At 44.3% G+C, this 24,848-nt stretch overlaps 1 protein-coding gene across 1 annotated transcript in view; it reads left to right on the forward strand.

The window, feature by feature from the left end:
* The first annotated feature begins 5,075 nt into the window (after positions 1-5,075).
* Positions 5,076-24,848, forward strand: part of LOC143982769 (uncharacterized) — a 28,577-nt gene continuing 8,804 nt past the window's right edge. The window contains exons 1-3 of the mRNA XM_077481766.1: positions 5,076-5,373; positions 10,114-10,209; positions 13,413-13,643. Of these exons, the coding sequence (XP_077337892.1) occupies positions 5,305-5,373; positions 10,114-10,209; positions 13,413-13,643 (396 nt within the window). The 5' untranslated portion in view covers positions 5,076-5,304. The remainder of the gene's footprint in view (positions 5,374-10,113; positions 10,210-13,412; positions 13,644-24,848) is intronic.

A 24,848-nucleotide genomic window follows, 5' to 3' on the forward strand; every position in this document is an offset into this window, starting at 1 on the left:
CATGTACTGTTGGATCGTCGTATATAGGCCCTTATCTTTTAAATTTCGTGAGGCCCCACTTTTCGACGCCTTATTCGCCGATTTACTCATGTTTCAATCTCTATCAAACTTATATGGGACCTGGCACCCAGTGACTCTTTCCCTTTAATTCTAGGACCTGGGCGTAGCTGCTTCCTCCTGCAGTTCACCTTCTATACGACTGTTAGTCCTGTCTATCCCTTCGCTTCCCAATTTTACTTAGGGACTTAGGGACTAACCACCGGACCTCCTACTGTATGTCTTTGCCCTATTAGCAATCCGCCAGGGGTCCCCCAGAGCTGACTTCCTTTCTTAGCGGATTTGATACTGCACCCCACAATTTTTGTATTAGCGGTTTCCCACCGTGCTACCATATCTGTCTAGTAGGGGTACAGATGTCGGGGAGGCACTTTACTTAAGTCGGCTCAAACGTAGGGCAACCTTGGGATAAGCTGACCTCCCTCTGCGTAGAAAACCTGTAGGACACCAGAAAATAGCACCCTGATATGTTATCGTGGAGCTATACCGCTGTGCTGTCTTGTGTACCAGACGACAAAAAAAAAAAAAAGAAGAAAAAGAAAACGGGCCACAGGACTTGGCCACCATGCCCTATTCAAGGTATGCCTCAGAGACATCCATATCTATACGGGGGGAAATACATATATCCACTTAGGTACTTTCCTCTAAACAACGCTGAGATATACAGTCCCATTGAGAAGGTTTGCCATATCCTAGGAAAGATACGAATAGACCTGAGAATAGTTCCCTTGAATCAAATCATGCAACTTTTCCACCGTGCTGTTTTGTATATGCAATACAGCAAGCGATTGAGGTAGTCTACCATACACTGTTCAATTTATCTTTGCGGAGACAGTATGTATCTATCCAGCGAGCCTACCAACATCTCAGGGAGGTGCCTTGCAGAGTTCCGATCTTAAATATAGCTGACATTACATTCAGTCACGAGCATATATGGCGGAACTACAATCCCTATTGAGGTTTATTCGCCCTTGCTGCAGCCTCTCCTGAAAGAAGCTTTAAATCAGATCCTCTTATCTGGTCAGCCCGGTGAGCGGTAAGGGGAGAAAATGAGTGGGGAAAAAAAAATTTATGTCTAATTCCACTGTATCCGTGCTCTCATGTGTGTGGACTGGTCTTCCAGGGAATTTCGCTCACAGACAAGTCCACTACTCTCAGCAGTAGCATACAGCAACAAATAAAAGCAAAACATAGAAGGCTTCATCAACATGCCTGTATGAAACTCCCCTTGCCGGCATATTTGTTCGTCCCCACATTTTGCTACAACATTGTGCTCTCGGATCCCATTTCACGCTGTTCTCTTTCACATATATATATATATATATATATTGCACAACAATAACATTGTTATCCTGATACTGTTACCGTCCTTTTCTTCCTTTGTGTCCGCTATAACTCTCTATCCTGCTGGTTTCCGGGTTCCTGAGATGTGGGGGAGAGGGGGGGGTCAACGTCCCGTTACTGTTAAGCTTGGAGAAGTACTCTGCTGTGGACAAGGCAGCGGGATGTTGCTGCACCGCTTCCGATCTACCGCCCCGGGGGCTCGCATCTGGCTGGGCTGGGATCTCTCACCTCCTCGCTCCAAGCCATGTCCTCCTTCCCGCTCGTCGCGCGGTGCGCTTAGCGCTGGCAGGCCCCTCCCCTCAGGCGGACGCTACGTCCTCACGTCACGCACCCGCCCAGCCATCTGCCATGCGTTGACCAATAAGTTTCTTAACCACAGTTTTTATCTCTGCATCAGGTTGACTACATAAGTCGACAAAACAACAAACAACTGATCTTAAATGTAATTGAAATTTTCACATCTGAATTTTTCTCTGAGAGGAAAAACTGTTCCCTCTGAGACTAAGGTTGGGTTGGCATAACTTGTCTTTCTTTGTTCATCTGCTGATTTTTAGTCTGTATTGCCACAGAACTTTCTGGAATCCAGTTCCAGCTCTTCACACTTATCTCAAAGTGATTCCAAAAACCTCCAAAAAGTCTAGGGCCCCCTCTGGCAGGGGGGCCTAGGGAAATCACCCCTTTTTGCCCCCATATAAATCGAGCAGTATGGATGGCATTATCAGGAGGCACAGAACAGAACATGTGCAGCTTTCTGTTAAAAAATTAGCCAATAAACACCCAGTAATCTGTATTTGATTACACTGCCTTTGACACCCAGGTGAGTACTAATAACTGGTCAGCAAAGTTTTTGGTGGCCACTAACCACAATTATATATTGATTCACTCACAACTGTCATCCAAGATCCCCTTTCACAGGCACAGCACTGGCTGCTTGCCGGGCGTTGGGAGTGTGGGCACACACAGGCATAGGGATGGGAGATGGAGAAGATCCAGCCTCCCTCCTCTCCCATTCATGTAGAGCGAATGATGATGGCTGGGAACTGTAATGCCTCGTACATGCAATCGTCCAGCTAAAGACTGATGAGAACTTTTGGTCGTAAAATGTGACCATGTGTATGCTCCATCGGACTTTTGCTGGCAGAATTCCTGCCAGCAAAAGATTGAGAGCAGGTTCTCTATTTTTCGGCCGGAAAAATTTCCGATCGGAAAATCCAGTCGTCTGTAGCAATTCCGACACGCAAAATTCTTACGCATGCGTGGAAACAATTTGACGCATGCTCGAAAGCATTGAACTTCATTTTCTCGGCTCGTCGTAGTGTTGTACATCACCACGTTCTTGATGGTCGAAAGTTCCAAGAACTTTTGTGTGACCGTGTGTATGCAAACCAAGCTTGAGCAGAATTCCATCGGAAAAACCATCCAAGTTTTTTCCAACGGAAAATTCGCTTGTGTGTACGGGGCATTAGAGTGTGACAGACACACAACTCTGACGCTTACCGAGCGAGGAGCGGGATCGCGGGGTCTTTGCAGGCATCTCTGTCAGTGCTTAGGCCGATAGCTGAACGGAGCTCTCTTCAAGTACGACCAGTCAGCGCCATGCGTAAGCCACGCCCCTGACACTCAACTCTGACAGCTGCACTCAGTTGCTGTTTGCTTACGGACAGTTTCTCCCATCACAGACTTTAACAGATTGAAGAATTCTGGCTATTTTATACAAACTGTTAATAAAAGTCAATACTGTCCTTCCCAATTTAAAAACAAAACAGATGTTTGTCTGGAGTTGTCTTTAATGTTAAGTGGCATGCATTTGATTAGCTCAACAGCAAACTTGTAGATCTTTTATAACTTGCACTATTTAGCAGGAATGCAAGGGATCTGTGAATATGTTAAAAATGTTATCTAAATACATTGATATACACAGCTACCTACAGAGATGGAATGCATAAAGCCCAAATCCTTTAGCAGATTTATTTGTTTGGCATACAAGCATGGATTACAAGACTGCCTAAACAGCACAGGTAGATCCAGTACCTCCTTGGAGACTACACTGCATTTGAGTAATACACCATGGTCTATGTCTCACCCAGTTTGTAATTGGAACATCAAAGGAGTACCAGAAAATTGATGAGGCTATCATTTGGCTCTCTCCTTCAATCAGCAAACATTGGGGTTGATTTACTAAAGGCAAAGACTGTGCACCCACACTCATTTCCCCCAGCGTTTAATGAATAAGGTGAAGCTCTGCTGACTTCTATCATCCAATCATGTGCAAGCAAATATGCATTTTTTTCCTTGCACCTGGTTATTTTTTTATAAAATTAACTTTACTACATTCACTAAGCTCTGGGGAAAATTAGCTCAACTGCATTTGCAACGTGCACTGTCTATTTGCCTTTAGTAAATCAACCTCATAATGTTTGCTGCGTTATACACGACTGTCATGCCGCGTACACGCGATCGGATTTTCCGCCAACAAATGTTGGCTAGCAGGTTCTCACATTTTCCACCAATAAATGATTGTTGTCGGATTATGTGATCGTGTGTACACAAGTCCGTCGGATAAAAGTCCAAAGTACAAACACACAGTGGTATAGTGGTTAGCACTCTCGCCTAGCAGTAAGAAGGGTTGCTGGTTCAAATCCCAACCATGACAATGCCTGCGTGGGTTTCCTCCGGGTACTCCAGTTTCCTCCCACACTCCAAAGACATGTAGGTAGGTTAATTGGCTTCTGTTCAAAATTGACCCTAGTATATAAATGGGGACCTTGGATCGTGGGCTCCCTGAGGGTAGGGACTGATGTGAGTGTGCAATGTACAGGGATAGGGACAATTGTAGACACTCAGGATGGACTGGTGTTTTTATTCAACCTTACTAACTATGTAACATGCGCAGAAGGGGCCGGTCTAGTAAACTAGCATTCGTAATGGAGAATTAACAGTCGCGGCATGGCAAATGATGAAAACTCCAAATGCAGCGCACATTCTCTTCTTCTTTAATGGGATAATAATTTGCTGGTGATACTGCTGGAGTTATTGCAAACGATTTTTCAAATGCTTTTTTTTTGTCAAGTGATATCAAGAATAATAATAATAGCATTAAATAAAAAACGCAAAAAGAAAAGCACAAATCAACACTCACCAAACTTCTACTAACACGAAATTAGCAGAAGGAGCCCAAAGGGTGGCGCTAAAGAGCTGAAAAACTACACATCTAGTACGTCACTACGTTCGTAATTGTTGGCCAACATTTGTGTGACCATGTGTATGCAAGACAAGTTTGAGCCAACACCCATCGAACAAAATTCCACGGTTTTATTGTTGGAAAGACCGGTCATGTGTATGGGGCATAAGTCTTAAGCCCCATACACACTATAAGATTTTCTGAGGTTTGATCTCATATTATATGGTTTTGGTAAATCTGAAGGAAACAATAAGCAGGAAATCTGATACTGTAGTGTGTATGGGGCTTTATTCTGACTGCCCCTCAGTTTCTTAATTTGCATGTAGAATTACAGGAAACTAATGTCAAGGCAGATTCAGGTACTTTCAGCAGCTGTATGTAAAAAAAAAATTTTTATTTAATCCAGTTATGTGTTTATAAAAAAAAAAAAAAATGTTTTTTTTATTGTTGCTGAGTTTATTTATAAATGTTTCTTTCCTTCCTTATTAGTGAAGCTATGGGAGTATGTCAGATCAGTGGACTGTCAAACCAACAACAATATCTATGGAAACCAATTCAGACAAAAGTTGCTGTCAGGGGGGAATGCTATTACTCAGTCTACTGTAACTAGTTCTCCATCTCTTGATATTTTAATATGAGTGAACTGAACGGAAGAAATATTCCACGTTATACTATACAGCATACTGTATGTCTTTCTCTGCAGACAAAAGGGATTGCAGAAGATGATATTAAAACAGTGGCTTTTGTATAAAATGGCAAAATGTATGGTCTTGCTACTAATGTTTACACTGGTAAGTGTATTCCAATGTATTTCCTGATACTGGTAAGTATATATATATATATGTTTGTACTGATACAGTTATGATATAGTGCATTTGTGTGAAGGGTGTGTGTGTGTGTGTGTGTGTGTGTGTGTGTACCTTTATGTGTACTATATGGAGGAAATCATATTCACTATTCCACAATGCTCTGTAGTAATTATGCCTTAGTAGTCTAGGAGTAGTGGTACTCATTTTATGGAAAAAACAGACACACCAGTTTTGCTTTAGTAAAGGCAAATAGTCAGTGCACTTTGGAAGTGCAGTTGCACTCATTTTCCCAAGTGCTTAGCTTCATTTTGTAAGGAATACCTAATCAGGTGTAAGAAAAATAAAATATTTTTTTTTCTTGTTTGTACATGATTGGATGATGGAAATCAGCAGAGCTTCACCTTATTCACTAAGCTCTGGCACAAATGAGTGTAACTACACTTGCAAAGTGCACAGTCCCTGTCCCATGTACATTTTCCCTAGAATGTGCCGCATTTTCAAGATGAGGTGGCACATTTGCATTTATTGAATGTATACCAGATAAAGATTGACATTACATAAAGTTATTATTCATTTATGCTCTCAAGTACACCCTGTTTTCCTCAGATTTTATGTTATGTACGTATTAATATTCACATTGCATTCTATGCCGTTATAAAGGGTTATTTTAAAATGCAGATTTATATGCACATTGTTTTTCGGCAGTTATACAAGGCCTATATAAAAACAAAAATAACCAGTATATACACACATGCAGTATATATATATATATATATATATATATATATATATATATATATATATATATACACTGAGCAAAATTACAAACGCAACACTTTTGTGTTTGCCCACATTTATCATGAGGTGAACTTAAAGGTCTATGACTTTTTATATGTACATAAAAGGCCTATTTCTCTCAAATATTGTTCACAAATCTGTCTAAATCTGTGTAAGTGAGCACTTCTGCTTTGCAGAGATAATCCATCCACCTCACAGGTGTGGCATATCAAGATGCTGATTAGACAGCATGATTATTGCACAGGTGTACCTTAGGCTGGCCACAATAAAAGGAATGTGCAGTTTTACTGTATTTGGAGGGTGGGGGGTTCAGAAAACCAATCAGTATCTGATGTGACCACCATTTGTCTCACTTAGTCCAGCTCATCTCCTTCGCATAGAGTTCATCAGGTTGTTCATTGTGGCCTGTGGAATGTTGGTCTATTACTCTTCAATGGCTGTGCAAAGTTGCTGGATATTGGCAGGAACTGAAACACACTGTCATAAATGCCGATCCAGAGCATCTCAAACATGCTCAATGGGTGACATGCCCGGTGAGTATGCTGGCCATGAAAGAATTGGGATGTTTTCAGCTTTCAGGAGTAGTGTACTGATCCTTGCAACATGAGACCTTGCATTATCATGCTGTAACATGGGGTGATGGTCGTGGATGACTGACACAACAATGGGCTTCAGGATCTCGTCATGGTATCTCTGTGCATTCAAAATGCCATCAATAAAATGCACCTGTGTTCGTTGTCCATAGCATACACCTGCCCAAACCATAACCCCACCGCCACCTTGGGCCACTCGATCCACAATGTTGACATCAGCAAACCGCTTACCCACACGACACCATACATGCTGTCTGCCATCTGCCCTGTACAGTGAAAACCGGGATTCATTCATGAAGAGAACACCTCTCCAAAGTGCCAGATGCCATCAAATGTGAACATTTGCCCACTCAAGTCGGTTATGATGATGAACTGCAGTCAGGTCAAGACCCCAATGAGGACAACGAGCATGCAAATGAGCTTCCCTGAGATGGTTTCTGACAATTTGTACAGAAATTCTTTGGTTATACAAACCCATTGTTGCAGCCCCTGTCCAGGTGCCTGGTCTCAGACTATCTTGGAAGTGAAGATGCTGGATGTGGAGGTCCTGGGCTGGTGTGATTACACGTTGTCTGCGGTTGTGAGGCCGGTTGGATGTACTGCCAAATTCTCTGAAATACCTTTGGAGACGGCTTATGGTAGAGAAATGAACATTCATGGGAATGGAGGCAAAGGTGTTCAAAAGTGTTTTTTTTGGAAGGGATAGGACGAGTTACATCTCAGCGAAGAGACCCAATGACATAGTTGAGCATAACCAAAAAATTCTGCAGGAGGAGCCTCATGGATGTCCTGAAAAGAAGACCAGGAGGGAAGAGTACGGGACGAAAGAAAATGGTGGACCTCCGTAAATCCATGTGTGGACCACCAGCGGAAGGAGCTCGGTTGATCCAGGCCCAGTGGAAACAGGGGATTATAAAAGAGGAAGAAGTGGAAGAAAAGAGCACATCAGATTGCCAGAGTAACGGGTGGAGTCCCAAAGTTTTAAGCTGTGACGCATAAGGGGGCTAAGGGAGGGGGGGACGAAGTTCATTAATAAGCCACAGCAAGGTTCTAAGAGGAATTGGTGGTGCAGTTGGGGAGTTCAGGAGCACCCACAACAGGATGTTTGAGGTTGCTTTTAAAGTTAGTTGGGAGATTTGGGCAGCCTGGTAATACACAACTATGTTAGGAACCCCAAGACCTCCTTGCAGTCTGTGTTGGTAAAGGGTTGGAGCGCAAAACTCAGGTGCTTATAAGCCCAGATGAAGGATAAGATACTGTTCTGCAGTAGGCACAAAAAAAGAAGGTACATGGACTGGGAGGGTATGAAAATAATAGAGGACTTTGGGAAGGAAGGTCATCTTGACCGCGTGAATGCGACCTAATAATAATTGGTGGCAAAGAGGGATGAGTAGTGAGGAGTCAGCTTGATGCCAAGGTAATCCAGGGAGGAGAATTCCAATGAAAGAAGGCTTGTAGCTGGGTCCCCATGGAGGGGGGTAAGGAAATATTTATGGCATTGGTCTTGTAAGGTTTTGACGTGAAGCCCGGAGAAAACTGAAAAATGGGAAAGAAGGGCTTGGAGATTAGGTAGGTCAAAGGATTAGTTAGGATCAAAAGGGCATCGGAGGGTTTCGGGTCTAGGGTGTGCTCTGTAGTTTTAGGGATCAGGGCTATATGAGCCTGCAACACATCTGGGGAACCCTGTCACGGACTATTGAAGTAAGTAAGTAAGCCATCAAGTAGCGAATGAGCAGTGGAAAATTTAGAAATCTAAAAAATGTAGACCAGAGAAACTGTCTGGTCCAGGGACTTTAGGGGTACGTATAGACTTGATGGCCTGCACAACCTCAGCCTGAGAAATTATGGCATTAAGCGCCTCCCGAGCTCAGCCAGAGATGCTTTACTTATATTTCATGTCTGAGATTTATAACCACTTTAAGAGTTACATATAATTTAAAGAGGAACTGCAGTCTGCACACCTCCAGCTCTGCAGCTCTCTTTGGCCCTCTTATGACTCATCCCCCCTCCCTTCCTGGCAAACTCTCACAATAGTGAGAGAGAGAGCTGTGCATGATGTCATAAGCCTAGGCTTTTTTCCAGAGAAGAAATGGGAAGTGGGCTGTATAAGGTATTTACTGGCAGAAAAAAAAACGTTTTACTATCCAAAGTTAAAACAACAAGGGCAGAAGATTTAATAGATTTAAAGTTGAAAAAATTACTGAAGTTCCACTTTAACCTTAGTTTGCATACTCCCCTGCATGTTGGTGAAACACCAACATTCTTGCAATGAAAAATACCTGCACTAAAATACAAAACTTTCTATTACGCTTTCAGCGGATTTCCTGTATTCCCAGGATTTGTGAATGGGACATCCCTGCTGATCTGTGGTAGGGGGTACATGTATACAGGCACTCGACTTTCTCTATAAAAGTCCAAAGCTCGTTAACTTCATCACATCACAGAGGCCCCATTTATAAATCAGCTGTAAAGTCTAACTGTGGTAATACCAAGGATTTTCTATTAAAATGAATGTAGATGTATGTTTGTTTTTTGTAGAATCATACTTACCTAGATGAATGCAGCATCGCTCCGATGCATCTGTCCCCCGGGGCCACTGAGAACCGAGCCATTGAACACCACAGATTGCTTGGTTTTCAGAGCTCTGTGAGCAGAGAGCTACTAAGTGAGTCAGCAGCTCTCTGCTCTGCCCGTAATGGTGTGTAAACACGATCGGAAATTCGGCCAGCAAAAGACAGATAAGAGCTTTTCGTCGGAAAATGCGACCGTGTGTATGCTCCATCGGAATTTTCCAGCAGCAAAAGTTTGAGATCATGTTCTCAATTTTTCAGACGGAAAAAGTTTTGATTGGAAATTCCGATCGTCTGTAGCAATTCCGACGTGCAAAATTCCTACGCATGCTCGGAAACAATTTGACGCATGCTCGGAAGCATTGAACTTCATTTTCGCGGCTCTTTGTAATGTTGTACGTCACCGCGTTCTTGACGGTTGAAAATTCAGAGAACTTTTGTGTGACCGTGTGTATGCAAGCCAAGTTTGAGCAGAATTCCATTGGAAAAATCATCATAGCTTTTTCCGATGAGAATTCCGATCGTGTGTACATGGCATAAGAGGAGAAAACATGTCACACAAACTCTAATTGGGAGGTATTTTAGTGTTACTTTGAAGGCATCACATTTTGTGCAGTACAGAGTATTAGCACTCCTCTACAATAGTGAAGCCAAGCTAATGCCTTCCTTTATGAATTGGCCCATAGTGTATAGATACACATTCATACATTTTGATTCTTGGGCGGTTTTTCCCTTTACTTCAACAGCACTTTGTATTTCAGTGTATACAGTGGTTGCTACAGACATCTCTGGATAACTCCTATAATATCTGGCCATCTTCTTCCTGCAATTTGACACGTGTCACTATGACAGCCCAGGTAATTTTATTTCATTCTGTTTTAATACTCTAAGTTTTAAAAGGAATATATAGTGTTTAGTATATGTTTATTTTTTATTATGTTGAAAACTAATAGGTACAATTTTGAAAAATATATTTGCAATTCTAAATTGTAAATATAGCGAATTGCATTAGAATATTTTGAATTGATCGTTTATAGCCACAAAAAAAGCTGTGATTTAGAAAGTGACTGTCCTGTAGCTTATATATAGCAAAAACTATTATATTTTGTATACATTTTAAATTATTTATTTAAGTTTTTTTTTAGCTGAGCACAAAATACAATAAAGGAGAAACCAAATACAAAAAACACATCTTCAGGGCAAAATCTTGAGTATTGTGAAGTTTTAAGTAAACAGAACAGCAATATAATTATTTGCACATAGAATGAGCACGGATATAGCACATAATAGGAAAGTCTGAGCTGAACAGGGATCTATTACCTTTATAAAACTTGCAGTTTGTAGTTTCTGTAAAAATGGAACACAGCAAAGAAAAGAATATGACAGTATGGGGGCAGGGAGGGAAAACGCGATTCTTAGTTCACAGTGTCAGTGTCAACATCAGGCGACCCTTGACTTTTATGTTGAAACTCCAGGGGTCAGGGAGTATGACCCGATTAAGCGAGGGGCCAAAATTGCTCCTAGGTAGCAAATTCTGCTACTTAATTAGAGGAGAGAGTACACTCTGTCCAATAAAACCAAGTTTTTGCAAAACTATTTATCTCTGCAGAGTGGAGAATGTCCTCCAGAAAAGATTCTGAATCATTGAGATGGGTGTACCCAAAACAAATATCTGGCCCTCTACAAGCTTATTACAAATGTAAGTCAAGATAACCAACTGCTCTGTCAAAAAATGGACCATGTACAGTACTAAATTTCTATTTAATTCTATAAAAAATATTCTATTCTAATCGGGTATCTGGTGACATTAGATAAGACAAGGGCATTACAAGGACAGATTAAAAATGGGGTGTCTCAGCCAATGGGCAGGGATTTTCTTGGGTCCCTTGGCCTGCTGGGAAAGCCTATTTATGAGGGTGGAGTCAAGTGATCCGGGTTCTGTGCCATCTGGATGGCTGTCTGGGTGGACATGTATGGTGCTGCCCCAGGCTGCTAGGTCTATCCCGGGGACAACTGGCTGCTAGGCTGTCTGAGGGCCTATCCATAATCAAGAGTGCAGCGTAGGGTTAGGATTGCAGCTTTCAGTCCAACCAGAAGTGAAGATTCTGCCGGCCGGAGAACCTGTCATGGTCAGAGGTAGAGGGGAAGCTGCCACCACTAAGGAACCATACACCTTATTACCGGGGACCACTGTGAGTAGCTGAAGCAAGTACCAGAGCAGTATTCTCACCAACAGGGGACGAAAATTGGGAAACCTCAGCAGATGTCAAGCCAGTGACCTAGCCAGTGGAGATTACGCTTGCAATATTGTGTGCCAAGCCAGGGACCAAGCAGGCTAGTGGAGTGATGCTTGAGGAGTATCTGTGAGTGCCAAGCTAGGGACCCAGCAGGGGCGTGGGGGTGACGCTTGAGGAAGATACTGAATGAGAAGATTGGTAGAGCTCAGGGGATCCAATGGCACTGGCTCAGCAAGTCTAGACTGGGAGCTCAGTTGAATGAAGATCTACAATAGGAGATTGTAGAAGAAGTGAATAAGTTCATTACAACCTTTGTTAGAAACTGTTTAAGATGTTGCCATAGGAGACAGTGGTGTCTTAGCCCTTGTACACACGATCGGAGATTCCGACGGAATGTGTCCGATCGGAGCGTTTTGTCGGATATTCCGACTGTGTGTGGTATGCATTGGACTGTTTCCGTTGGAATATCCGTCGGACCAAATTTTCCAACTTGCAGGAAATATTTTCCGACAAAATGCTCCGATCGGACATACTCCAATCATGTGTAGAGAATTCCGATCGGACAAAGTGCCACGCATGCTCAGATCAAATTCCTACATCAAAGCTATTGGCTACTAGCCTGAACATAGTCCCATCGTAACGAAACTACGTCATCACGTTCTGAACGATCGGATTTCCCGACAACTTCGTCTGACCGTGTGTATACAACAGTTTCGGACAAAATCCATCGGACAAAATCCGACGGAAAAAAATCAGACGGATTTGGTTGTCGGAATCTCCGATCGTGTGTACAAGGGCTTACTGTATGCCTTTCCCTGCGTGGCTGTCTACCTATAGAAGTCTCAGAGTCTGCTAAATTAACATTACAACTACTAAAGGGTGTCCTGGCCCTAAACCTCTCTCCCACAGTTCTGTTTAAGAGACAATAAGTCTCTTTGCATTCAAGAAGTGTCTGGCGCCCATTAACCTACCTTGGATCGCACCCACCATGCCTCATAGCCCACTCTACATAGAAGGATGTCAGCTGTCCCTAACTCTGGAGGTCATCATTAGGCCTAGAGAGGCCCGGGACTTGGCTACAGTAGTAAAATATGTTGTAAATAAGCTGTAAAATAAAAATGTTGTATGTGTATTTTTAACTACATTTGTTTTATAGATTGAAACATACTGTAGATTCTGATATGTTCTGCTCTTGATGAAGAGGCTTGGGCCACGAAATGCATAGATCTCATCGATAATCCTTATAGCACTGTAGATGGTCCATTTTTAGACAGATCAGTTGGTTATCTTGACTTACAGTCAAGTTATAAGCTTGTAGAGGGCTGGATATTTGTAGTTGGTACACCTATATGAATGATTCAGAATCTTTTCTCCTCCCTTTTTAATGTGTTATGTGCAATGTTTTTTTTTTGTAAGCAAAAATAAAATTATTTATGTTGATATGTGGTTGGCATTATTTGATACCTGGTGCCTTAAAAGACCAAATGCTTTAGTATTTTTTGATTGATGCTATAGCTATTAGCAGGCTGTTCACTGCCTGATGTCAATCACAAGGGGAGTGAACCTATGAGGGACTAGTATCTCCGAATCCCCATCAGGCACTGCCTATCCAGCTATCAAACATCTTGCCCGCTGCTCTGTCTTTGTTACAGCTGCAGTTGCGGGGAGGTAGCACAATTGCACTGAGAATTGAGTGTAGGTATAGACACTTTGGCCTCAGTGTGCCAGCTCACAACAATTATTTTGTTTGCCCCAAATATATGTAATGGTTTATAAAATGTCTATATCCCACAGATTTGTTTTTCGTTTTTTTCTTGCTTAAGATCTCACAAGTTCGAAATCGAAACAATAAAAACAGTACTGTGGAGAATGAAGTTAACATAACAATAGAAGACGCCTGCCCAGTCTTCCAGCTGATGCCAGCTAAGAACACATCTGATGAGGTTTCCTGCAAGAGGGTAGAGTTTTCCCCTGGATCCTGTCATCTAATGAAAACAATATTCAGAGAAAAGGCTTCCGACTGTACCCATCAACAGACTCATATTATTTGTCAGGTAAAGTAAGAAATCATTGCCATTATTTGCCAGAATTCATATACATGGTTTCATTTTACTAGCAATGGCTGCTTGCAAAAATGATCACAGTCACCCCGTTTCTAATTCAAACATAGACCAAAGTTAGACAGGTTTGCTCTTGTAAATGTTTGGGTTTGAATCTACTTTAAAGTGGTTGTAAGCCCTTACAAACCACTTTGACCTACAGGTAAGCCTAGATTAAGGCTTACCTGTAGGTCCAAGAAATATCTCCTAAACCTACACGGTTTAGGAGATAGTTACTAAAAGACAGTCACTGCTGTCTACGTCGCCATCAATGCTCTGGCCCTGTGAGTGGCCGAAGCATTGATACCCGGAAGAAGATGGACGATACGTACTACGGGGGACAGCGGTGACTTCGCTGGCTCCTGTGACAGGTACGTGACACATAATGGGCTACTATGCATTGCATAGTAGCCCATTATGTTTTACCTTGGCAGGGAGACAAAGAGGAAGTAAACCCGTCAGGGTTTACTTCCTCTTTAATATATGATGTAGAAAATAAGGACACCTGTGATTTGTGGATTCATATAATCCCTAACATGTTAATGTAATTTTAAAAGTCACTTTTAGGCTAAATTATCACTGTTGAATTACAGTAATGCTTGTTAGTGATCTGTGGTGCCATTTATTCTGAATTGTAACCTGATGCACCCTCCCAATGCGCCTCTGTTGCAGTGCACAACAACCCACAGTAATGCATTATTGTACGTTATAGTCTGCTGCATTGCTGACAATGGTGCATGCACCCTTCAGTATATTTTGGTGCATCGGGCAGCCCATTCAAATTAATAGGCTACCCCAATGCAAAATACATTAATCTGTGACATAACACATGTTAACACATATTAATGCACATCTGTTAAACAGGTTGCCACTGGAGTCCTCTTCCACTCCATGTCGACATCATGAGCTAGTGGATGTTAGAGACCTTGCGCTTCTCCACTTTGCACTTGAGGATGCCCCACAGATGCTCAATAGGGTTCAGGTCTGCAGACATGCTTGGTCAGTCCATCATCTTTATCCTCAGCTTCTTTAGCAAGGCAGTGGTCGTCTTGGAGGTGTGTTTGGGTCATTATCATGTTGGAATACTTCCCTGCGGTCCAGTCTCTGAAGGGAGGGGATCATGCTCTGCTTCACTATGTCACAGTACATGCTGGCATTCATGGTTCCCTCAATGAACTGTAGCTCCCCAATGCCATCAGCACTCATGCAGCCCCACACCATGACAAACTCCCCACCATGCTTGACTGTAGGCAAGACACACTTGTCTTTGTACTCCTCACCTGGTTGCTGCCACACACACTTGACACTATCGAAACCAAATAAGTTTATCTTGGTCTCATCAGACCACAGGACATGGTTCCAGTAATCCATGTCCTTAGTCTGCTTGTCTTCAGCAAACTGTTTGCGGGCTTCATTGTGCATCATCTTTAGAAAAGGCTTCCTTCTGGGAATGCAGACCAATTTGATGCAGTGTGTAGTGTATGGTCTGAGCACTGATAGGCTGACCCCACCCCCACCCCTTTTCAGGGTCTTGGCAATCTTCTTATAGCCTAGGCCATCTTTATGTAGAGCAACAATTCTTTTTTTCAGGTTCTTTGCCATGAGGTGCCATGTTGAACTTCCAGTGACCAGTATGAGATTTATTGTCTCTTTAACACACCTGTTCCCCATTCACACCTGAGACCTTGTAACATTAACGAGTCACATTACACCGAGGAGGGAAAATGGTTAATTGGGCCCAATTTGGAAATTTTCACTTAGGGGTGTACTCACTTTTGTGGCCAGTGGTTTAGACATTAATGGCTTTGTGTTAAGGGTAGGGGCCATCTTAGCCTCACTCGTCTCCATACCACAGAGAAGGCAGATCCTGATTGCCTCCGCCACCACCGACGGCTCCGATAAGCGTCAGAGGGCGCGGGAGAGCGGCAGAAGGGGGGGTGGCACTTCTCACGCCGCCAATAACAGTGATCTTGCTGCTGCCATTACCGAGATATCCCTCTTCAAAAAATGGACGTACATCGTCATGCGTTAGTTGTAAAGTGGTTAACCACAATTTTTTAGAAAGCCAAGTTAAATTTCACTTGCCACACCCAGGCCTGATTACTGCCAGACCTGTTGAATCAAGAAATCACATAAATAGAAGCTGTCTGACAAAGTGAAGCATGCTAACAGATCACAAAAAGCCACACATCATGCCACAATCGAAAAAAAAAATCAAGAACAAATTAGAAACAAAGTAATGTACATGTATCGGTCTAGGGAGGGTTTCAAAGACATTTCTAAGGCTTTGGAACTCCAGTGAACCACAGGGAGAACCATTATCCACAAATGGAGATAACTTGGAACAGTGGTGAACCTTCCCAGGAGTAAAATTACTCCAAGAGCATGACGACTTCTCATCCAGGAGGTCATAAAAGAACCCAGAACAAAATCTAAAGAACTGCAGGCCTCACTTGCCTCAGGTAAGATCAGTGTTCATAATTCAGCAATAAGAAAGAGACTGGGCAAAAATGGCATCCATGGGAGAGTTCCAAGGCCAAAGTCACTGCTGACCAAAAAGAACACAAAGGCTCATCTCACATTTACCAAAAACATCTTGATTATCCCCAAGACTTAGGCAAATATTCTGTGGACTGATGAGACAAAAATGTTACTTTTGGAAGGTGTGTGTCCCATTATATCTGGCAAAAACAAAAAAGAATTTCATAACAAGAACACCCTAACCAACAGTTAAACATGGTGGTGGTAGCGTGATGGTCTGGGGCTGCTTTGCAGCTTCAGGACCTGGATGACTTACCATAATTGATGGAACCATGAATTCTGAGCTCTACCAGAAAATCCTAAAGGAGAATGTCCAGCCATCAGTTTGTGAGCTCAAGTGCACTTGGGTTATACAGCAGGACAATGATCCGAAGCACCATAGAAAGTCCATCTCCAAATAGTTCAAACAAAGCAAAATTTAGGTTTTGGAGTGGCCTAGTCAAAGCCTGGACTTAAATCCAATTGAGATGCTGTATCATGACCTTAAACAGGTCGTTCATGCTGGAAAACCCTCCAATGTGGCTGTACTAAAACAGTTTTGCAAAGAAGAGTGGGCCAAAATTGCTCCACAGCAATGTGAAAGACTCATTGTCAGTTATCGCAAACGCTTGATTGCACTTGTTGCCGCCAAGGACTGGCACAGCCAGTTATTAGGTTTAGGGGCAATTATTTTTTCACATAAAGCAGGTTTGGGCAGCTTTTCTACCATAATAAACTCACTTTTGTTGCCAGCAGTTTAGACATTAATGGCTGTGTGTTGAGTATATATATATATATATATATATATATATATATATATATATGCAGTTATTTGCAAAGGTTTTAGGCAGGTGTGAAAAAATGCTGAAAAATAGGAATGCTTTCAGGAATAGAAGTGTTGATAGTTTATGTTTATCAATTAATAAAATGGAAAGTAAATGAACAGAACAGAAATTCAAATCAATATTTGATGTGGCCACCCTTTGCCTTAAAAACAGCATAAATTCTTCTAGGTCAGGGATGTCCTAACTTTTTCCAAAGAGGGCCAGATTTGATGAACTGAACATGCGTGAGGGCCGACCATTTTGCCTGACATTCTTTGAACCATTCAAATTCGGTCTAAGTGTGTTTGTCCGAGCACTAATACAGTGCCCAACAAGAATTATTTTGCTTTTGTGGCTGTGTGTGGTGAAGAGATGAACTCAAGTGTATTATTTGGATACACCGTATTTATTGGCGTATAACACGCACCTTCACTTTAAGAGGGAAGCTTCAGGAAAAAAATTTTTAATTTTAAATAAAGAACTGTGAAGCAAAATAAGGGTCAGTGCCCATCTGCAGGTCCACAATTGCCAGGAATGCAGTGCCCATCATTGCCAGGAATGCAGCGGCCACCGTTGCTAGGAATTCAGCGGCCACCATTGCTAGGAATGCAGTGCCCACCATTGCTAGCAATGCAGCGCCCACCATTGCCAGGAATGCAGCCCCACCATTGCCAGGAATTCACTCACCATTGCCAGGAATGCAGCCCCACCATTGCCAGGAATGCACCCACCATTGCCAGGAATGCAGCCCCACCATTGCCAGGAATGCAGCCTCACCATTGCCAGGAATGCACCCACCATTGCCAGGAATGCAGCCACGCCATTGCCATGAATGCAGCCCCACCATTGCCAGGAATGCAGCCCCACCATTGCCAGGAATGCACCCACCATTGCCGAGAATGCACTCACCAATGCCAGGAATGCACCCACCATTGCCAGGAATGCACCCACCATTGCCAGGAATGCAGCCACCATTGCCAGGAATGCACCCACCATTGCCAGGAATTCACCCACCATTGCCAGGAATGCAGCCACCATTGCCAGGAATGCACCCATTATTGCTAGGAATTCACTCACCATTGCCAGGAATGCACCCACCATTGCCAGGAATGCACCCACCATTGTCAGGAACGCAGCCCACAATTGCCAGGAATGCACCCACCATTACCATCAGTGCAGCCATGGAGGGCAGGACGAGCGCCAAAGACATCCTGCAGGAGAATTTCCTGTTTACACAACGGCCTCTTTAAGAGAAAGTCCCGCCTCCTCTGATGGACAGAACAGTCGTCCAATGGCAGAGATGGGACTTCCTATTACAGCTGCCGTGTAAACAGGAAATTCTCCTCCTGTGTGCACGGCACTCGTCCCGCCTCCTGCCTCAGAGACAGCCGGACTATATATCTTTTGTGACCCCGGCGCTGGAAGATTGCAGAGGGCCACAAAAGATGTATATGTTTAAATAACCAGGCGGGTCGATCAAAACCGGACTGAGGGCCACGATTGGCCCACGGGCCGGATTTGGACATGCCTGTTCTAGGTACATTTATGCACAGTTTTTGAAGGAACTTGGCAGGTAGATTTTTCCAAACATCTCGGAAAACTAACTGCAGATCTTCTGTGGCTCTAGGCTGCATCAATTCCTTCTGCCTATTGATGTAATTCCAGGCAAACTCGATGATGTTAAATATCAGGGCTCTGTGGGGGGCCAACCCATCACTCCCAATTACCATCACAATCACCATTTTTCTTTAAACCGAAGATAGTTCATAATGACATTGGCTGTATGTTTGGGGTCGTTGCACTGCTGCAGAATTCATTTGTGGCCAATCACACACCTCCCTGATGGTATGGCATGATGGATAAGTATTTGGCTGTATTTCTCAGCATTGAGGACTGCTTTGAAGCCGAAGGGTGGATTTTTCTTCTGTTTGCTCACGCTGCATTTTGCAAATTGATAAAAATAAACAATTAAAATAGCCATTTTTGAAACCATTCTTACTTTACAGGATTTTTTCACACGCACACACACACACACACACACATATATATATATATATATATATATATATTGTGACGGTATGCGAGGTGAGATACACGATAAGAGGTACATTCGTTCTATTGTAAGGGACTAAACCGGAATCTGGCCCAGTTTTTCCAGCCTCTGTGGCAGGCTGGGTTCCGGGCCGGATGTTCGGGTCCACTGGTGTCTACAGTCAGCTGGACTTTAAATATCCAGGAAGAGAGCACAGCAGGAAGGAACCTGAGTGAGAGGAGCTCTGGATGTTGGATTAAAAGTTTTGCTTTTCCATATGTTTTGTGGGTGACGGGGACCAGCCCCACACTGTATAGAGAGGAGACTGTTTGTGTAGTTAGCGCCGGATGGCAAGGATTTAATTTACTGTTTGTTTGTTTTTATTTTGCAAACCTCCTACAAACAAACCTGGCATCCGCCAGATTTTTAACAAGGTGCCCGTTTGCTGACTGTCCTTCAGAAAAAGGTGATCCCCATGAACTAATTCTCTCACACTTGGTAGAGAATGCAGGCAATTTCTGAAGATGGAGGAAATGATAAAGGCCCTGCTACAGGCCAATGCAGCTCAGCAGGAAACCAACCACCAAGTCGCAGAGGCCGCTGCAGCACAACAGGTGGTCGCTGCAGCACAACATGCCACCCAGTAGGAGATGAACCGCCAAGTCGCAGAGGCCGCTGCCGCACAACAGGCAGTTGCTGCAGCACAACAAGTGGCCCAACAGGAAATGAACCGGCAGTTCGCAGAGGCTCTAATGGAACTGAAAAAGGGGCCCTCACCTCCTGTGCCGGTGGAACCAAAGAGTACGTGCCTCCTACCACCCATAGAAAATTACACCTGCTGATGATGTTGAGGTGTACCTTGCGACTTTTGAGAGAGTTACTGTCCACGAGGGATGGCCAAAAGAGCAGTGGGTGGGTCTGTTGTCCCCATTCTAACAGGAGAATCCCAAAAGGCCTATTTTGATCTTGAACCAGATAAGGCCCAGGACTATGAGACTCTAAATACAGAGATACTTGCATGCTTGGGTGTCACCATGGCAGTTCGGGCCAAGCGTGTGCATCAGTGGGCCTACTCCAGCAACAAGCCACCCCGTTCACAAATGTTTGACCTGGTCCACCTTGCCAGGAAGTGGCTGCAGCCAGAGACCTTGACAAGACCTCAGATTGTGGAGCGTGTGGTAATAGACCGGTACCTGCGTGCTCTCCCTGCTGCCCTGAGGAAGTGGGTCAGACAGGGGGACCCCAAAACTGCAACCCAGTTGGTGGACCTAGTGCAAAGTTACTCTGCCACTGAGGACTTGGTGAACCCATCTACGCCCCACTTCAGTGTCTGTCTCTAGGCGTGCAAGATTGCCCAGCGGTTCTGGTAAGACTGTTCCGGGGTTCAAGAGCTTGGGGAAATTTGATAAGACTGTTGTTACAGATGATGAGACTGTGGGTCCTAGACCTCGAGACTGGCCAAAGAAGCCAGGAGGGTCTTTGGGACCATTAAGAGGACTGGCAGTAGAGCATATACAATGTTTTCGTTGCCATGCATTAGGGCATATTGCTGCAAACTGTCCTATAAATTATGAACCAATGCGATTATGTTTATATGAAAAGACGCATTTCTCTGTTTGCACAGGTCACATGTACTGCATCGTGGTAAAGTCGCATTGAAAAACAGATGTGTGTTATTTCAGTGGATGGAAAGCCACTGATAGCCCTGCTAGACTCTGGTAGTGTGGTGACCCTAGTCAGGAACGATTGTATAAACCGCACAAAACTACACCCCAGTACTATTGGGGTAATTTGCATCCATGGGGACACACGGGACTACCAGACAGTGGTGGTAGTGTAACACATTCAGTGGGGGTGGTACCTTCACTGCTTCATGAAGCTTTAGTGGGGAGAGATTTTCCCCACTTTTGGAACTTATGGGAGAGCAAAGTAAGGCTGGTAGATAGAGCTCCTCCTGCTGGGGAAGCACGGGAACTCTCACCGGACCCTTTTTGCCAAAAAGGAAGGGGGCGCTGTGGGTGGGATCGAGGAAGCTGGAGATCCTCTTCCTTTCCCTGTCATGGCTGGGGAGCCGGAGGACCTGGAAGCTAGCTCCCCGCCCGAGGGTAATGAACAGGAGAACACCTCTGACCCTGACAAGTAGTAGCCAGCATGTGGAAAATTTGTGTACCAAGCAACTGCAAGATGCCACCCTCATGAGAGCCAGGGAAAATGTTAAGATGTTGGATGGGGAACCCGTAGATCCTACCTGGGGGATGTCTTTCCCCTACATGGCCATTAAAAACTATTTATTGTATCAAGTGGTAAAATGTGGGGAGGACGTGATAGAACAGCTACTGGTTCCCAAACCCTTCCCGCAGGGTGGTGCAAGACCTGGCCCATGGTCATGTAATGGGGGACATCTCAGTATCGAAAAAAACAGAGAGAGAATCGCCCAGAGATTTTTCTGGCCCAGGTTGCATGCAGATGTCAAGGGGTTCTGCAAATCGTGCCCCGAATGCCAAATGTTGGCACCGTCGCCCCATTTTCACAGCCCTCTTGTCCCTCTACCGATAATCGAGGTCCCCTTTGAGAGGATTGGTATGGACCTGGTGGGGCCGGTTGTGAAATCTGCCCAGGGTCATCAGCATATTCATGTGATCCTAGACTATGCAACGCACTATCCTGAGGCCATATCCTTGCGCAACACCTCCGCTAAGGCTATCGACAAGGAATTGGTTCAGGTGTTTAGTCTAGTGGGGATCCCAAAAGAGGTCTTAACAGATCAGGGTACCCCATTTATGTCCAGGGTTACCAAGGAACTGTGTAGATTATACAAAATCCCCCATCTCCTTACCTCTGTCTACCACCCCCAAATGGATGGTCTGGTCAAAAAGTTTAATAAAAAAGAAAAGTATGCTGAAAAAGGTGGTCGACAAAGATGGGAGAAACTGGGATTTTTTGCTATCATATCTCATGGTTGCCATACGAGAGGTTCCGCAGGCATCCACAGGCTATTCCCCCTTTGAGCTTTTGTATGGTAGACATCCCAGGGGGATGCTAGATGTCACCAAAGAAACGTGGGAAGGAGAGGCCACCCCATATAGAAGCATCATAGAGCATGTCTCCTTGATGCAGGATCGAATCGCAGCTGTCCTGCTCCTGGTGCGAGAACATATGGAGCAAGCCCAGGAGGCCCAGAGGAGGGTCTATGACCGGGATGCCAAGGTCCGTACTTTCAGCACTGGGACAGAGTGTTCGTATTGGTTCCCACGGTGGAACGTAAGTTCCTAGCCAAGTGGCAGGGTCCCTTTGAGGTTGTCCAAAGGGTGGGGGAGGTAAACTACAAAGTCTACTAGCCAGGGAAAAGGAAGCCGCACCAAATTTACCATGTGAATCTCTTAAAGCCCTGGAAGGACAGAGAGACTTTACTGGCCACGTCCATGCCCCTAACAGACCGGGTACCGGTGACACCTGACGTCCCCATAACAGATACCCTGTCCGTGGCACAACAAAGTGACATTAGGGCGTTTGTGCATAAAATAGAGACTTTTTCTCTCCCTTACCCGGACTGACCAACATGATCCAACATGACATAGCGACAGAACCAGGGGTTCGTGTAAATGTAAAACCATATAGAATCCCAGAAGCCAGGTGAGAGGCAGTCGCAAAGGAAATAAAAAATATGTTACAGTTGGACGTGATAGAAGAGTCTTGCGGTGAGTGGTCGAGCCCCATAGTGCTAGTCCCAAAACCTGATGGCACTATCAGGTTTTGGAACAACTTTAGGAAACTCAACAGTGCGTCCAAGTTCGATGTGTACTCGATGCCCCGGGTCGACAAACTCGTGGACAGGTTAGGACGGGCTCGCTACATAATGACCCTAGAGCTAACGAAAGGCTATTGGCAAATACTGCTAACTGAATCGGCCAAGGAGAAGACTGCCTTTTCCACTCCTGAGGGCTTGTTTCAGTATAAACAGATGCCTTTTGGTCTGCATGGAGCATCTACATAATTCCAGCGAATGATGGACAAAGCCTTGAGACCACATCGCCCATATGAAGCTGCATATTTGGATGATGTGGTCATCCACAGCCCAGATTGGGAATAGCACCTGCTCCATGTACAAGCGGTCATAGATTCCCTTAGGGAAGCAGGTCTCACGGCTAACCCAAAAAAATGTGCCATAGGCCTGGAGGAGGCCAAATACCTTGGGTACATTATTGGCCGGGGAGACGACAAGCTGCAGACCAATAAGGTTGAGGCAATTCAAAAATGGCCCCAACTGATCAATAAAAAACAAGTGAGGGCCTTCCTGGGCATTACGGGGTATTACAGACGGTTCATACCCAACTTTGCCACCATGGCCGTCCCTCTGACCGACCTAACGAAGGGTAGAGGGCCAGACATGGTCAAGTGGAATCCCAGATTATCAGTGCAGCCTACGAGGATGCCCACTTCATACCACCAGGGATGCCATCAGGACCACCAGGGATTGCCACCACACCGGGGATGCCAATCTGTGCCCAAAATTGATGCCAATCAGTTCCTGCAAATGGTGCCAGTCAGTGCCCAGTAATAATGCCTGCCATTGCCTCCTTATCAGTGATGCCTATCAGTGCCATCTATTAGCATCCATCAGTGTCCATCAGTGCCCATCCATGCCCATCAGTGCCACCCATACGTACCCATTAGTGCAGCCTTTCAGTTCCTATCAGTGCCGCCACCTATGAGTGCCCATCAGTGCCACCTATCAATGCCGCCTATCAATGCCCATCAGTGCTGCATACAAGTGACACCTATCAGTGCGCCTATCAGTGCTGCATATTAGTGCCCATCATCAGTGCCATCTCATTGCTGCCACATCATCAGTGCTCATCAGTGCCACCTTATTAGTGCCACTTCATCAGTGCCCATCAGTGAAGGAGAAAATGTACTTATTTATAACATTTTGTAACAGAAACAAAGAAAAACTTTATTTTCTTTCAGTGTTTTTTATTTGTTGCACAAAAAATAAAAACTCCAGCAGTAATCAAATACACCCAAAAGAAAGCTCTATTTGTGGGAACAAAATGATAAAAAATGTGTTTGGGTACAGTGTAGCATGTCCGTGCAATTGTCATTCAAAGTGCGACAGCGCTGAAAGCTGAAAATTGGCCTGGACAGGAAGGGGGGAAAGTGCCTGGTATTGAAGTGGTTAAATCTGTGATACAGCAGTACCTACTCACAGAGTATATTAAATATATGTCACAGAAATAAAGAAATATTTTCACCTGGTGATCCAGCCAGTTGATGTGTTGTTTTTCAAAAGAACAAGCTCTTATACATTAAGCGGGAACATATTTGTTTATTAACGTGGTTATGCTTATGTCAATGTTAAATCTGTGGACACTGAGATGGTTCGGTGTTTGGAGCCATCTATTGACAAAATCTGGTAATGCACAGATATGGTGATCAATAGCACAAAAGACTTTCATAGGAAGTACTGTTTGTTTTGATAAGAGGTTTGACCTTTGTTACCCAGGATTCTGTGTGACCTACCCATGAACACTCTGATATGCAGTGCATGCTGGGTAGGGGGATAAAAGGGACTGCAGTGGCCATATCTGGCCTCTTGGGACCACCCTGCCTGCCTGTGCGGAACTGTGAGGGGGGTTCTTGGACACCTAGGCAGAAAGTCACCGCGGATTGCAAACCAGACTGTTTGTGAGGTGACTTGATGGAGCCTGAGAGCTGGTGATCGGATTGACGAGGTTCGGAGACGCTTGTTGGAGTAGCGGAGGACCGGATCCAGTCAGCGGAGCA

This window comes from Lithobates pipiens, unplaced genomic scaffold (assembly GCF_037356315.1).
Source record: "Lithobates pipiens isolate NorthernLeopardFrog02 unplaced genomic scaffold, aLitPip1_a1.2 Scaffold_16, whole genome shotgun sequence".
In the NCBI taxonomy this organism is placed as follows: Eukaryota; Metazoa; Chordata; class Amphibia; order Anura; family Ranidae; genus Lithobates; species Lithobates pipiens.